At 34.6% G+C, this 17,193-nt stretch overlaps 2 protein-coding genes across 5 annotated transcripts in view; both read right to left on the bottom strand.

Moving 5' to 3' along the window:
* Window positions 1-661: 661 nt before the first annotated feature.
* On the bottom strand, window positions 662-6,641 carry LOC141454893 (uncharacterized). Its single transcript, XM_074129581.1, has 6 exons — window positions 6,496-6,641; window positions 6,251-6,382; window positions 4,804-4,914; window positions 2,638-2,739; window positions 2,086-2,192; window positions 662-1,086 (listed from the first exon to the last, which is right to left on the bottom strand). Exons 1-6 carry the CDS (start codon window positions 6,536-6,538, stop codon window positions 1,063-1,065), a joined length of 519 nt encoding a protein of 172 aa, XP_073985682.1. The 5' UTR covers window positions 6,539-6,641; the 3' UTR covers window positions 662-1,062.
* Window positions 6,642-9,500: 2,859 nt separating this feature from the next.
* The window catches only part of LOC141454934 (glutamate receptor ionotropic, kainate 2), a 491,708-nt gene continuing 484,015 nt past the window's right edge, over window positions 9,501-17,193 (bottom strand). For all 4 annotated transcript variants that reach the window (XM_074129640.1, XM_074129638.1, XM_074129641.1 and 1 more), the window contains one exon: window positions 9,501-14,939. In XM_074129640.1, coding sequence (XP_073985741.1) covers window positions 14,887-14,939 — 53 coding nt within the window. In that variant the 3' untranslated portion in view covers window positions 9,501-14,886. The remainder of the gene's footprint in view (window positions 14,940-17,193) is intronic.

Genomic DNA, 17,193 nt, shown 5'->3' with positions numbered 1-17,193 from the left:
CTCAATCGTCCCAGTGGAGGCATTCTGGATCGCCAAGACCGAAAAAGGCTCGACAAGTGCGGTCGAATGTGAAGGTTATGCTCACTGTGTTCTTCGATTTTAATGGCATAGTGCATCATGAATTCTTGCCACAAGGTCAAACAATCAATAAGGAGTACTACCTACAAGTTCAACGCCGTTTGCGTGAAGCAATCCGAAAAAAACGCCCGGATTTGTGGCAAAACAATTCATGGATTTTGCACCACGATAATGCACCTGCTCACACTTCATTGCTTGTTCGTGAATTTTTGGCCAAAAACAAAACTTTAACGATGCCCCAGACTCCATATTCGCCAGACATGGCTCCATGTGACTTTTTTCTATTTCCAAACATAAAGAGAACATTAAAAGGCCGTCGTTTTACAAGCATAGATGACATTAAAAGCGAATCGCTGAAAGAGCTGAAAGCTATCACAAAGATCGAGTTTCAGAAGTGTTTCGAGGATTGGAAAAAGCGCTGGCACAAGTGTATTGTATGCGAAGGGGACTACTTTGAAGGCGACAATATTAATGTAGATGAATAAATAAATATTTTTTTCAAAAAACGAAAATTCCCGTTACTTTTTGAACACACCTCGTATATTAAATACAGGGGTTGTGGACTGACACAAGAAAAAAGAAATAGAACAAAAATCAAATGTCTTATTAACCTTTGACGACTACAGTAAGAAATATTTCAGCTCATTGACTGACTTCATTTCTTTTAATAGACATGTTACAATTTAAAAGATATGTTTGCCAATTAAATAGTGATAAGCTCTTTTATTTTTTTAATTTTTAGTTCTAATGAGAAATCAGCTGAAATAACTTTGTTGAAATGTTCATAACGATAGAAAAGGTATTTCAAAAGATTTCAATAAATGCAGTTACATTGATAAATGGAGTTTTAATAAATCAATTCTTCATTTGTATTGATAATACTTCGATAATAATCATGGTGAGTCTTACTGATGACACGTTCTCCTCTACAACAATGATGAAAGCCATATCGAATCGCCAGTCAAGTAATTCGTGTTCAAAATGTTATTTCTTACATGATGAACAAGACTGGAAAATAAATTAAACAAAATTGAAATTAAATTAAATTAATGACAAAGAATACTTTTACTTTATTAAAAGGAAATATAGTTAAAGGACTCTTGGTTATGAAAGAGCAACAGGCGTTGCTCTGTTAGGTTATATTAAATACAGTCGCCTGAAGTTCGGCCAGATCAGATCCATGAACGATTCCATCAGTATATTATTTTAATATGAAAGGAGGTATGCTCTATTTTTTCCATGACTGCCATAGGCTTAGATTATAGATGTGGCAGTATGTGGGTGGGGTGAACTTTTTTTATAACATTCACTTTCTCTAAAGAACTCCATTGAATGGCTGCCCTTATCATTTTCAGTTATGTGGTTTTTGTCACATAATAACTATTAGATTGAGAAACGATTAGGTTTTTTTTCTGGGTGGGGATAGCGTTAGCACTTCTTTAATTAGTTCTATAACGCCCGTACCAGCCAGGTGTGATCACAATTCCAAGCTGTTCCTACCCTGGGTAAGACTGTTATGCCCTCATCTTCATTCAGCGTAATATACTCCTATTTTAATGCATCTTAAATAGTGCCAGTTCGGTTCAATGATTTTATCGAATCAGTGAGGTGTTTTCATTTCTGTCAGACTCCATTGTAGTGGAGAACTAGTTTTTTACAGAATTAGTTAAGAATATATGAAAAAAGTAGGATACTTGTTTGTATATGTGCGTTTAGCTACTAATTTACTATTCAGGATACATTTCTGGAGCAATTAAGCAATAAATATAACAGAAAACAATACGTCGTAATTATAAAAACTATGATGGAAGAACAAAAAGTACGGATTAGGTAGAATATCAAGAATAGAAGATAGTACAGGCTGCGAGATCTAGTCACGCGAGAGCGCATTCTCAATGAACCAGCTGGAATGCCAGATTCTTAACTGGGATAACTAGCAGGAGACCTTTTTTTTTTTTTTTTAGCAGTTGCAATTAACACAATAGTTGATTTAATCGTTCAACTTACCTTCGGAGGGCAAGCCATCTTGGTACATCCTCCAATTGTACCATCGTCCTGACAAAAGCAAGAATTACATCCATCTGGAGCAGTTACTGAAGTACCAGGTTCACAGCCTGCAAAAAGAAGTTAGGGTTTTTTTTTTTCTTTTCAATGGTTTTTTGAAGTTTAGGAAGTTATTTAAGTTATTTTATTTATCTCAGAGGTTGGGGTAATTAAAATGAACAAAATGTGTTTCTGCATGAATTTAAATCTAAACTTGCAAATGGACAAATAAATATGAAACAATAATTACAAGACTGAGCAAATCGTACACGTATGGGCGCCAGTTTGCGTTCTGTAACGTCGACTGCTCATAATATCCAACCTAAAATCGTTCGTACATACACAGCAACGTAACAAATCGTCGATTGTAATCTCGTCCTAAGCTAAATACGTGTAATTGTTCATTCGAAAGTATTGCTTATTTCCAAGTAAATAACTCACTACTCTAACTGAAAACTTTGTATTACCTGTTTATTAAAGTTTTTAAATTCACAAAGCATAAAATGTAACACTCACTTGGACATGTTTGCAAAGTGCAATATCCAACTCTGCCATCCTCAACACATGTACAATTATTACAGCCATCTCCAGCAGGTAGGACATCACCTTTTTTACAAGCTGCAATCAAATAAGAAATTAGAAAAAATCATCGTATTAAATATGAAAGTGTTTTTAAAGTAATGTAACAGCTGATGTAACCTCATTCATGATACTACCTATCGATATGTTCTTTTTTTTTCTATTCTAAAAGGTTTTTGATTTTTATTCAACATCAAAGATTGATTTATTGATCATAGGATAAATTTTGGAGTAGATAAATAAACCAGTAGACCTTTTGATAGGGGTTTTGCGGAAATTCAGCCAGTTTAGTATTTTTTTTTTTATTTGTCTTTGAGAAGTATTCCCGTATGGTTCAAGCAGGAGTAATTAAAAATAAGCAATTATGTTAATTCCTGACCGAATCCTAAAGGATTGGGAATTCTCACCCCTTTGTGAGCATGTTTTGCCCCCGCCCCGCTTTCCAATAAAAAATCGCACTAAAAGCAAAAGCGCTTCTGAGGCATAGTTTCTTGAAGAAGTTTGGAAAACTTTTTTGTGATTTAAAATCTTCCGAGAAAGTCACTTTTTTTCTTGGAGTACTGTTGGCTTGTTCTTCAGAAAATTAATGTATTATTAATATTATTTATAACTGCAGCTGGGGGTTGGTGTTAAGACTCCAAACTAACTTTCACCAAACATTTATAAATACAGTTTGTGATAAAGCAATAGGTATTTATGCAGTCTATTTTCTCTCTTAAACCGCAACTCTAACATAGATTTTCTTAATAAAAAACTAATTTATTATCTCTACTTCCGGACCTGTACTTTTATATGCAGCCCCTGTGTGGTCCAATACTTGTCGCACCAACTATGGGAAGTTACAAAGTGTCCAAAATAAATGCTTAAGGCTAGTTGGGTCAAATCCCCGGTGGACAACCATAGATTATTATACAACTAGCACTTGATGTTGCCAGCGTGTCTACATTTATCTATAGCGCTACTCACAAATTTGTAGCTTTCTGCAAACATAGTCCGTACCCTCAAGTAAGAGGTATTGTAGACTACAACTTAATTTCACTCAGTTAAAAAAAATATAAGCACAAAAGGCTAAAGCATATCTTGCTGTAATTAACTGTATATTGTAAGGTTTTTTTAATGTTTTGACGTGAATACGTCTTTAAAGTTGAATCATATGGTGGCAATCCAAAAAACCTTATGTTAACAAAATCGGGGGATACAGTTTGGCATTATAGTTTCGAATCTATCGTCTACATCCAAAATTAAATTAGACCATTGGATAGCTAAAGAATCAAAGAATTCATTACGATAAGCGAGGACTGTGACGCATCGCGCGCGATGGAGGGGGAAGAGCCGCCATTTTGAGATTTTGCTGCGTATCGAGATTTGCAATTAGCATAACTTTTGACTCGGAGAAGCTACGATGTTCGTTTAAGTCTTAATCGTCAGCTGTCGTCACAATCTATCGATTGTGTATAAAACGTTAGTGTAAAATAGTGACAGTTAATATAATAAGGTGTTAGAATAAAACAATATTATCAAAAATATATAATGTCCTATGCGCGTCGAAAAACCAAAACCAAATATAGAGATCGTATACGGTTGGAAAGGGCTTCTCAAGAACAATCGAATGGTAATAATAAAACACGTAAAAGAATGAATGCGGCCGAGCGGATCAACGACGGTGTCAGTATATCTGCTGCTGGGGCGGTTGAAATTATGCAAGTGGATGATGAAATCGCTTCTACATCGACCACGGACTGTATAGGCATAGATTGTGTTCGATCGTCGATTTGTTTTTCCTTGATTTCATCCTAAATACATAAATAAAAATATTTTATATAAAAAGTATAACCCGTTACGTAAACGTATTCACGTACAACACACGGCCGTGTCCATGACACAGCCACAGTTTTTTTTGCCTTAGAATTAAGTTTGACAGATTTACCAATGTAAATATTAAAGTTATGGAGTGTATAACATATAGGCACTGCAGCCTGAAACCTCCTTTGTATAATTTGTAATATTTATTCTATTTTAAACTGTAAATAAACTTCTTAAATTCAATTCAATTAGTCAACAGCAGTACACTAAACTTACTTATATCTAATAAAATATACCTACGTTCAATTCCTGGACAAGCTTTTAAAGTACAGGGTCCAATGTTTCCTTCGTCTGTGCAAGTACAATCATTACAACCATCCCCTGAAGGTACCTTTGTGCCTGGAATGCATTCTGCAGGCAAGAAAGAGAATTAAAAGTTTTTTTTTCTATCTTAGCATTTTTTAATTTTTTTTTTTTTTGGCGCATCATCAGCTGAGGTCATTAGCGCCCGGAGCTTTTTCCAGTGCACTGCCGGCCTCCGGACAGTGTTCTCTCGTTACAGACAACACTGTCCATCACCGGACAGTGAGCTGTAAGAAGCTCCTAGGAAGAGAAAATCTAAGGGTCAGCTGCTGGATTCGAACCCGGGACCTCCGCGTGGGAGTCCAGTATGCTAACCTCATAGCTAATCCCTTCCCTCATTTTTTAATTATTCCTACAACAGTAAAAAGTATTGAAATAGCGGCTTATTTTTGAAAACTGGTTTTCATTCAAATTAAATAAATAAATAAAATAATAATACTAATAAAACGAACCGAAATCCGAGTGCCCAGTGCAATATCTACTTAAAGATTACACTGTTTCAAACGAAACCCAACTTTAATTCTAAATATCTCGTTTCCTACTCGACGGATTTTTACTAAATTTTGTACAATTATCGACATAAGATGTCTTCATATACAGGTAAAATATAAACAAAATCTATCGAGTAGTTTTCGAGATATTTGAAGTTAAAGATTTCACTGTTTCAAATGAAACCAAACTTTAACTCTAAATATCTCGTTTCCTACTCGAGGGATTTTTACAAAATTTTGTACAATTATCGACATAAGATGTCTTCATATACGGGTGAAATATAATCAAAATCTATCGAGTAGTTTTGCTGTTATTTGAAGTTAAAGATTTCACTGTTTCAAATGAAACCAAAATTTATCTCTAAATATCTTCCATTACGGTTTTCTAAAAAAAGTCTAAATTCAAATTTTGACGGATAAAAACTGTATAAGAATTGTTGACTCATCTGTAAGAAGTTTGAAGGAAATTTGTGTGTCACGAGAGAACCTTGAAAATAGCGGTTATTAGAGGGTAAGTATCAGATCTTTTTTAAAAAAACTTATTTTATAAAACGCATAACTCACATATCTCTCAAATGACAAATATCAATTCTAAATTGATGAAATCAGATCTGTATTAATTGTAATTTTCAAACTAGTAACTGTTACAAATCAATTTTGTTCTATAGAAAATGTCTAGGTTCGCAGTGCTGGTATACAATCACCGATATTCTACTTTCCAACACAAAATGGTTCTTCATGCATTCGTCGATCGGCATATTTTTAAGGAGCACCTTATCGTATCTTCTCATACCATCCGATCCCCGGATACAAATTTTGCGTCCAACCTGGGTCACCCACTGATCAAATAAGGGGGAAAAAAGAAAAAAAAAAAAAACAAACAAAATAAAAACCTTGTAATAGACAAGATTTCTCAGTGCATACTACGGTTCCACCTTCGTCACAACTGCAAGTATTACAACCATCTTCACTGGGAAACTGTTCGCCTACATTTCCACATTGTTCACTATATGAGCACAAGGTAACTGGAAAACAATGAAAAAAAAAAAAACAAGAACATAGAAAATTTGCAACTTAAACTAAAATAAAGATAAAAGAATGAATGAACTTCTTTGAAGGAAACAATAAAATTATTTACCTGTGATAAAGAATATGCGGACCAAAGCAACAAGTGTCTTCATTGTCGACTCCGAAGTTCCCCCAGCTGATGGTTGACTGAAGGTTAACTGTTCAAACCATGTGGTTTTAATACTTTTTTATTTTTCCCCCCCATAGAAGTATTAAATAGATAATTATACAAAAAAAAATTATTTTTATCTTTGACATTTTCTTTTTTAAACAATTATTGTATTTCATGCACATGTTTCCTCTTTGAACACTTCCTATTTTATTATCTATTAGAGCTAGGAAAATTGTCTTGGTTGTTTTTTTAAATAATATTATTTTTTGTACGTTTGCATGTTATAAGTAATTTCTTTCACTACCTCATTCCTCACAATTCTTTATTGCGTATTTATTATAGTTCTTTTTCACTTTGTTCTCTGTTAGTTTTTCCTTTTTTGTTAATCAACTTTATTAGTTTTTGTTTTAATTGCTAATATTCAAAAATAAACAACGAACAAAAAACAAGCATCTCCTGAAAGCTGTGGAAGATGCAGATTTGAATCTTTCACGTCTGTTTACAACAACTTAAGTAGCAAACGATTTTTAAGGGGAGAATAATGACGAAAAATTGTAGAAAAAATGAAATGATTAAATCGTCATAGTTTCACGATCATGTTTAGACATGCTTTGATTAGAGGCGCGATTTTATTATTATTTTTTATCATCCCAGGCATGCCCAATGCTGCTCCTTGTCCAGCCATATATGTATACTATAATGGATTTAAAGCAATGATCGAACTGGCCTAGGCATCATTTTTCTACCTATTCTTGTAGAAAAAATGCTACAAGAAGGAAGACGAGCATTTCATTTCTAGATATTTTATCTATTTTGGGAGTAAAACAAATCTTAATGGTGAATAAAATATATTTTTAATAAAAACAAACACAATGTAATGAGTAAGTACACCCGTTTCATGAAGTCTGGTGAAAAACTTCACTCTTGAGAGATGTCTGAGAAAAATGGAGTAGTAAAATCCATAGGCCATTGAATCCTCTAGATTCAGTGTTTCTCAACCTTTCTAATGCCGTGACCCCGCAATGCAGTTCCTCATGTTGCGGTGACCCCAAACAAAAAAAAAAATTTTGGTGGCTACTTCATAACTGTAATTTTGCTACAGTTATGATTAGGAATGTAAATACCTGATATGCATTATGTATTCTCATTGCTACAAATCAAACATAATTTAAACACAGTGATTAATCACAAAAAACAATATTTATAATTATATATTGAGAAATATTTATTACTAATCCCAGTAAATAACATTATCGGCCATAACGGCGAGCGTTCCAGCCGAATAGCGCTGCTGCAGACGGTAGCGCGGCTTCTCAGCGGCTAAAGCCCTGAGGAAATATGTATTTTCCGATGGCTTTAGGCGACCCCTATGTTTTGGTCGTTCAACCTCCCGCCGGGGTCGCCACTCATAGGTTGAGAACCGCTATTCTAGATGGTTAACAGGGCCGAAGGATTGTACACCCAAACATTCTCTGTCTACCATTTTAGTAGAACTTCCACAGAGAACTAGGGCAAGTTGTAGCATCACCTAGGGTGGTCCCCTGTAGGATAAAATTATCGCAGAATGACTAAACTTGACATTGACAACGGTATAGAACTGTACAGTTTTATGTAAAACATAAAACTGTTATCAACTAAGATTTTTATTGCCCAGTGATTCTTTTGTTATATCAGACATAAATTATATTTAACTGTTTTGTTTACAATGCAAGATAGTTTTTTATTATTATTACTAATCTCTGTTGAACAGCTTGTTGAAAACCTGTAGCTGTGGTTAACAGTTTTTTAAGGTTTTTCTTTTTTAAATTTTTGGTGTATTTTCCTTATTAGTTTTCCTAATGGCAAAGAGCTGATAAAATATCTTGTTTTGAACTTTATCACGTTTTCCTCTTTTCACAATTTAAAATTTTATTTATTTTTATTAGCGAAGTTTTTTTTTTTTTTTGTAAAGGAAATGGGAAATTCACTTTTTCGCACAGATACTTGCCCATTCGCTCATCTCACGTTGACAACACCTGAACTCGGAGAGTGTAAAAGCACGATTTCTTCACTAGTACCTAGGGTGCGTTCCACTAAGCGACCACAACGACCACGTTCACGACCGCGATTTTGCCCGTTCCACTTGCTTGCGAGCGTTACAATCGAAAACTCAAGTGGAATGGACTATTGGGCGTTTCAATCGTTCACGTAAACATTACAAATGGCTACCTCGAAAATAAGTTAGAAGCTTGAAGAGGTTATTTTTTAATTTTAACCCCGTTTATAAGCAGTTATAATAAACTTTATTAATTATTGGTAAAGTTGACTTATATTAAAAGAATATATATAATTCAATTTTTTTATATTACATTTATAAAATTTAGGTTAAAATTAAAATGTCTTTTGTGGCAACAGTTGGATATTTATTAATAATGCTTTAGAAAGTTCTTTATCTAGTTCCGATTAGAGTGGAATGTAATTTTACAAAATCGCAATGATAAAAAGCGAAAACTTAGGCCACGTATTATTAGCTATCAGTGTAATTGATCTTTATTCTGATGAAGAATTTAAAAGTTATTTCAGGTAAATGATTTTGTGTTATTCAGTGATTTAGTATGTAAAGGGATAAGTAATTATTTATTTATTTATTTTTTGTAGACTTTCGAGAAACACATTCTATTATTTACGTGAAATAATACTTTTCATTTACATGAGATAATTTTTTTCGGTCGCCATATTTTGTTTTAAAAATTGCGCCATATTTCTGAACGCCCACTACGACCCAGCTCTATAGATGGGGCGTTGAAGGGCTTCGCGTGAGCGAAAATAGTGACGTCATTAGTGACGTTTTCGCCACGACCACAACAACCGCGGTCGCCAAGTGGAACGCCTGAAAGGTATGTTTTGATCGTTGTGGTCGCTTAGTGGGACGCACCCCTTTAAAATAACTAATCTTACAAAGAATAAGTGAAAATCAAAACAGCTGATGTAAAAAATTTTATTTTCAAAAAAAGAACTCAAAACTTTCTTAAAAACATTTAATTTTTTTTGAACTAAAACAATAAAAAATATTTGAAGCTAAAAAAATTATATAAAATACACTAAACTATATATAATTGATTAAAAATAATCACGATATCATGAAATCTTATCAACATTGAATTCATTACGCTTTTGTTAAGCAATTTTCACTCTTCTGTACCAATAACAATCAACCTTATTCATCCTCTTTATCAATTTTGTTTCCAGACCATAATTAAATTTAACAGAACAAGAGATAAAACAAATTCGGAACAAAAGAGAATAGTTCTTTTTTTTTTTTTGTTCTTTAAATTATTTACAAAATAGAAATTTTTGTTCTATACATATAATATTACAATACACATACATACAATTGGAATAACAATAATTATATATTTATTTATTTATTTATATATGTAAGTAAAAAAAAGTTTTGTTACTTTATTAATTTTCGCTCTGCTAAATAGTAAAACACACATTCATACATTTAATATTTTTCATTTCGTTTCACGTTTATCTTAATCCTAAAATGTAGGAAAAACATGTATTTTTTTTGTTCATTTTAAAACTAATTATTAAATAAATTGTTATTATTTATAGGCACTTACGATTTTCTTTTTCTTTTTGTTACAAAACGCATCCATAATCAAACAAAAGAATGGCCCCCAGCCATTTAAGAAAATAATCTTTTTTCCAAAGATTTTTTTACAATTTGACGAGTTCATTCAAATAAGAGGGGATCGGTAAGCGCTTTTGGGGAATTTCTTTCTCATTTTGTGGAGATGACGTTAAAAATCTTGACAATGAAAGCATGTTAGAAAAAAAATTTAAGTGGGACAATAAGCGTGGTCTTGCCGAGGTAAAGGATGCCTCATATAAAGATGATGTAATAAACTTTGTTGGGGTAAACCAACTTCTGAAGACCAAGCATTTTTTTTTTATTTGCTATAGTAGAATCACTTAAAAAGCTTTACCATCAAATATATGAGAAACCGTTTATTGGACGATCAATGATGCAGAAGTGGGTAGGGGAAGAGACCACCAAGAGGGGGATGTTGGTCTAAGTGTGGGGGTTCCTTGCGGCCACCGAACAAATCGAAACAGCCAAAACTCCTCCACCGACAAGATCTTGAACTAATCACGTCACACCCTAATCATGCTGAAGAGTACAGAATCCTGTCAGACCTACTAGGACAGAAATCAGCATTTTAGGTTGCCAACACACGTTATCCGTTTATCTATAAGAAATATATAAGCTAAGAGGCACAAATATGCTGTGATGCCCCCCCCCCCACCCGATGCTGGGAGCTAGATAAATGTTTTACAAAAACTCGCTTTTGGGGACAAGAGACGCCTTACAAAGCAAGGAGGAACAACACGAAGAGAGCCTTAGCTAGATCAGAATGGAGTGAGAAATTGGTTCAGCAATTAATATTTGGTTCTAGATGAGCTCAGTCCAAATTGTTGATTCGGGTAACCGTCCACAGTCGATTGTGAGGTGCTATCCGTTCTTTCAAGAACTTATCTCAGTTACCCATGGTTTGAGCCCAACACAGGACGTTTTCTTTTTTAAAAAGTCACCTCTACAAAATAGAACACATTTCTGCTCCCTCCTTCTGTAGAGTTTATCAGACGGAGGAGCGAGCACTCGTCTTAAGAAGGATTATTTAAGGTGTAAGAAGGTAAGGTATAGGGATCCTTGTCGGAATAGATTCAGGTGGATGAGCTGAGATTTGTTGCTCGATTTATTCGGAGTTATGATTTGTAAGTGGTTCCAGGATCTTCATCCGGAAGGAAATTGGATAGCATTTCCCTACCTATTGACGAATGATAATTATAAAGATAAATACAGCTTTAAAGAGTTAACAAGAATCTATTGTGGAATCCCCGTTTCATCAAGGGTTAACTGTATTTAAACATGGGTTCGTTGTACTTTCAGATTCACATAAGAAAGCTTTAGGAGATTACCGGAGAAATTCCTCTCTAGTTACACGCATGCTCATTGCAGCACACTCTCGAGAGAATCGCATTCTTGTTACATTCTTGTACAGAAGAACCTCACTCCCTTATTTAGTTAATTAAAAAAAAAAACTTCAAACTTGGAAGAAAGAAACAACATTGCTATTAAGAAGAAAAGAACCTTCTCTTTCTGAAACCTCTTAACCTGAACAACGTTTGGAATGTGAGAAATAAAAAATTTTAATGACTTTAAAAAAAACTAAATATAAAAAATAGCCTTGTCATTGAAAGGCCACTCTTTCATTTTCATTATCAAATACCAAATTAATTTACAATAATTATTAAATATCTACACATTGGCTGTGATATAGCAATTACTTCTTTTTTTTACAATTACTGTCAGTATATTACATTCAATTTTACAGTTATTATTTATGGTCTAGTAATCAAGCAATACAAAAAAATCATTACCAAAACAAAATACAAAAATTTAGGCCTTTACTTCCGTATATTTTGAGAATTTTGTTCAGATTTGCTACAAAATACAAAAACAACACCATTTAAAATAAAAAATACTTAAAATGAAATAATATTATTTAACTCCCAGATATGCTGCGCTAATCTGACCAAAATTTTTTTAATTTTCTAAGAGCAACAGTAATTACAGAATTCCTACAGTCTGTAGATCCTCTGAATGTAGAAAAATGTTTTCCAGTTGTTGGCGGGGTCCAGTTCCCAAGGAACAGAAATATTTTTAGTGCCGACCTCCCCCCCATTTAGGGAAAACTCTGCTCTCGGACTATTGCAACGAATCTAATAGAATTTAAGATGTCCTACCGCAGGCGTTCTACTGGACCATACAAAAGCATGGTCTAGGAACAACTGTCAGGTATATTGGACACAAAATAAACCATTACGGATGGCCGAAGATCCCCTCTCCTACCATAAGCCTAATTTGGGTAGCAAGATTGCAGACTAAACACCCATCTCAAAAACTAAGTATCCATTAGGCTTCATATAATCATCACATTTACAAGGCAAAGTTTGGAATAGAGAAGTTATTAAGTATCATCGACTTGTAAAACCTTAACTAAAAAAAATAAGCAATCTTAGTAAGTCTCAATTTTATACTTCATTAAAAAGTTACCAGAGTTTCCCAGACAATAAATTTTGGTGGTTTGCCGTTTTGGTATTTATCTCGAGGGATTTTCCTGAAATAGGCTACAAAGTTTTTTATTTTTTTAAATTTTGTACTGATTATTTTTATTTTGTAAGAATCAAAGAAACTTTTCATGAAGAAGGTTGTTTAGAGGACACAAATAGAGAGGATCATTCTCTAGCCAATGCGATGACCAAGGCAGATGAACGAGAGCCCTTTCGCTTTTTGAACGGAAGGTACTCCGTAGAACTCTATGGTCCTACACGCGTTTGGACCGAATTGGAGAAGTAGGAAAAACCAGGAATTGTAACAACACTCTCTTCACGGATCCTGATATAGTAAAAGTAATAAAGCTTGGTCGACTGCTGCGATGGGCAGGACACGTAGCTAGGATGAGTGAAGATGAGATTCCTAAGAAAGTGCTGGAAGGAAACATGCAGAAGGATAGGCAGACCCTAAGCTGCGCTGGGAGGATAGTGTGGCAAAGGATGCTGCATCTATGTTAGGGCGGCTGCATAGGAAAGAGACGCCTGGCAGGCATGTCTTGAGGAGGCCAAGACTCTTGAAGAAGAAGAAGATTCTCTAGCCAATATTATACTACAACCAAGAGAAAGACAATTGTGAAAGGAGTAGCTCCAATTAATAAGTTTTGGTCGATTTTGGATTTGCGAAAAAAGCTAATCTTTTAGTAGGTCTGAATGCTGCGAAGTAGTCTTGTTTCCGGAAGCTGAACAAGGGAGTATACGCTAAACAACGAGCCGGAAATAATAAAGAGACAAGAGAGGCACTTTATTTTGATAGGAACCAAAACCGTAAATAATACACAAATCGGCCTGTAGAGGAAAGCCTACCAACTTTTCCCCTCTCATAGAAACGTTTTAATCGTGAGGAAAATGTTTTAAAATGAAGAAACGTTTACCAGCTTAAGCACAATGTGTGTTTGTTCAAAGCTTATTGGAAATCGTTTGGATCCGGTTTTGAAAAAAAAAAAAGCAAAAAACAAAAATCCATTTCGTAAAGTTGTACTTCCGGATGAAGTATTTTAAGGTTTTCCCTTGTTGGACCCAATCAGATTATAAAGTTTCAACTTCCTGCGATTTTTAGGGTTTTATTACATTTAGTTCGCACAACGCACAGGAAATTGCCACAACCATTTTCTAAAAACTTTTTTTTTTTTTTTGGATTCAGAGGATCTCAAAACGAGTACTTCCTGTGGAAACTCGAAAATTTTAAACAATTGCAGCAATAACTTCCCGTTCACCTAGTAAGTAAAACAAACAGAAAAAATAATTAAAAGCAATCATTATTCTACAAACATTTCGACGACTCCATCAGCAATTTTATTTTGTATAAATTTCTGCATTTTTTTTATACTCTTTTTGAATCGATAAATTTATTCTTAGTAAAATAAAAAATGATTTATATTATAACACTTATTTATGAATGTACATATATATTATAGTATCATTATGTATTTAAAAACATTTGTTTATTATATTGTAAATATATCTACAATCACAATAGTCTTTTTGTTTAGTTGTTTTAAAATTTATTAATTTTTTCCCTTTGTAAATATTTGAACACTTGTAAATAGAAATATTATCTTGTAAAGTCATTTTCGTTATATTTACAAAGACATAAAATATTCACTTGTTTCTAGAAATTAAAATTTTTTTTTTAAACAATTCCACGCTAGAATTAATTCAATGTTCATAGTTCAATTTATTTATATTATCTTTCACTTTTTGTTTAAATTAGTTTTTTAGTAAAGAAATTAAGAAACATCGACACATTTAATTGACACAGGCTTACTGGCACTAAATAAACACACTATTGTCTAATAAACAAGCTGTTCACTATCATTAATAACAGTTTTTCTCCTTTAAAAGCCTTTCTCTTCGAATTTTCCAATTTTGTTTTTGGTAGAAAAATATATATTTTATACATTACGTTGTTAGTAAATAGTTAGTGTTCATTTTTATTGTTTTTTTTTTACTTTTTAGATCTTTATATAAATTACTTTACTTTTCTCTTGCGGTTACCTGCAGCTAGGCCTGTGTTAAGTATACGTCTCTTGATAGGTGGAACAATGTTGCGCCAGATCTAGACACGGCGGCTGGACTTGCTCTTGGGGCCAATAGAGTCTGGCTGCTGTTCCTAAAGCGGACTCGGCGCTCTTGTTCATCATCATACAAGGCACTGAGTCCTCTAGCGTTCACTAGGTGTCCGTATCATAGGGCAAAGAGGGTTTCTTCATTTCCATCAATGGTAGGATACCGGTTTCCTGAAAGTGAGAGAGATGAAAACCAGAATTAATGTTCAATTAAGGAGTTTCAAATTTAAAATTTCAGGTAGGTTTCTAAGTTGCCCGCACAAATGTTTACATATATTGGGTTGGTGCAAAAATATGCAGGTTTTTATATGCCAAAAAAAAAATTTATTATAATTTGTATAAAACTAAGATTATTTATTCAAAATATGTTCCATCATTATCAACACTTAGTTGCCAACGTGTCAGAAGCATTCTTATTCCAGTTTCTAAAAAATCTTTATTTAAACTCTCAATAAACTCGCGGAAGGCATTTTCGGTTTCACTTTGGTCCCTAAGATTTTTTCCTCTTAAGAAGTTGTCCAAATGTCTAAATAAGTGGAAGTCCGTCGGCGAGAGATCGGGGGAGTATGGAGGGTGCGGAAGTGTTTCATATTTCAATTCCTGAAGTTTCCTGAGAGTTGGGATTGCGATATGTGGCCTGGCGTTATCGTGAAGAAGAATTGGTCCTTTCCGATTCACCAATGCTGGACAAAGATTTCGCAATTTCCTATGCATTTTGTCAATTTCTTGACAATATGTTTCAGCCGTGATTGTTTCGCCAGTATTTAGGAAGCTGTAATGAATAACACCTGCAGTAGACCACCACACTGTCACCATTACTTTTTTTGGGTGCAGGCTTGGTTTCGCGAAATGTTTTGGTGCTTCATCCTTGTCCAGCCACTGGCCTGACCGTCTCCTGTTGTCGTATTGGATCCATTTTTCATCACATGTCACGATTCGATTAAGAAATGGTTCATTTTGGTAGCGCAACAGAAGAGAATTGCAAATTTCAAAACGCCGATGTTTTTGGCTCTGGGTCAATTCGTGAGGTACCCACGTGTCGAGCTTTTTAACTTTACCAATTTGTTCGAGATGGCGAACGACTGTTGAGTGGTCAACACTAACTTCTCTCGCAAAGTCCCGAGTGGTTTTGCGAGGGTTATCTTCCACCAATGCCCTAAGATGGTCGTGATCAACAACAGAGGGCCTACCGCGACCTTCCTTGTCTTCGAGATCAAAATCTCCAACACGAAATTTTTGGAACCATCGCTGCACTGTACATTCACTGATGCTTCCTTCACCCCAAACAACATTGATGTTACGCGCAGTTTGAGCCGCACTTCGACCAAGTTTGAACTCGTAAAAATAAATTTGACGAAAATCTTGTTTTGACATGGTGAATATCGGAGGTCTTAACTCATACAAAATGGAACACAAACTAAACTGATATTTGAGGAAAAACAACATTAATAAACATTGTTTATAATCCATTACCTAGACTGGAGGATTATCTTTGTTTACTTGGCAAGCAGAAGTAAACAAAAGATGAAAGTTCAAAAACCTGCATTATTTTTGCACCAACCCAATACAATGCTCTTTTTACATACAGTATTGTAACGAAGTTGACCTGAGCCTGAGGAGAAAGGCTATATTGTTCAGGGAGTTTAGTAACCGAAGCCTATAACGGTCCACCACTGTGTAAAAGCCAAGGGAGCGGCCCCCAGTTGGGGTGAGGGCAGTGTGTGTTTTCCTCAGCCAGTGAGTCGCAGGGGGGGGAGTGAGACAGTCGGAGTTGGAGTGGGAGAGTCGCAGTTTGGGGTGGCAGCCAGTCAGTTGCAGTGAGTCGCAGTTTGGGTCAGTCAGTTTTGAGAGAGTCAGTGTTGCGGAGTGTTTCAGAGTTAGCCAGTTAGTGAGTAGAGTTTCGTCAGTGCGGTTGAGTCTAGTGTGGACCAGTTGTCAGTCGTGGAACAGTTTTGTGGTGTATTTACGTAGTGAGTAAGTAACAGTAAACTGTTGTAAATGGTAACTGTAAAGAATAGCGTTAGTTGCTAGTAAATGTTAATGTATTAATAAATCAGGTTACTACTAATAAGTTAGCGAGTTTTATTATTATTTATCGAACCCACACTTATTTTGTTATTAACTAGTGGCAGTCACTAGTTGTAGTTAAAGTTTTTAGTATAAGGACAAAAACTTTACAGAATAATTACTTTGTTAATGCAAATTTGACTGCTTAATTATTAACAACACGTGAACGTTAGATGGGCCTATAATGATGGTATTACCATTGATAGTATCGACTTTAACACCCGAAGAACCAAGTGATATTAGGCTGCCAGAAGGCTCTTGTCAGAGGAATAGAACAAAGGAACAAAACCTAAGATTTCTTAGGCTGGAAACATAGTGGCGCGGCGAGCAAAGCGGCGATGATAGCTGCTTCAAATCA

This window comes from Rhodnius prolixus, unplaced genomic scaffold (assembly GCF_049639745.1).
Source record: "Rhodnius prolixus isolate KJV_2025 unplaced genomic scaffold, Rpr scaffold_15, whole genome shotgun sequence".
In the NCBI taxonomy this organism is placed as follows: domain Eukaryota; kingdom Metazoa; phylum Arthropoda; class Insecta; order Hemiptera; family Reduviidae; genus Rhodnius; species Rhodnius prolixus.
The sequence above is the reverse complement of the archived record's forward strand: the minus strand, read 5'-3'. Positions and strand labels throughout refer to the sequence as shown.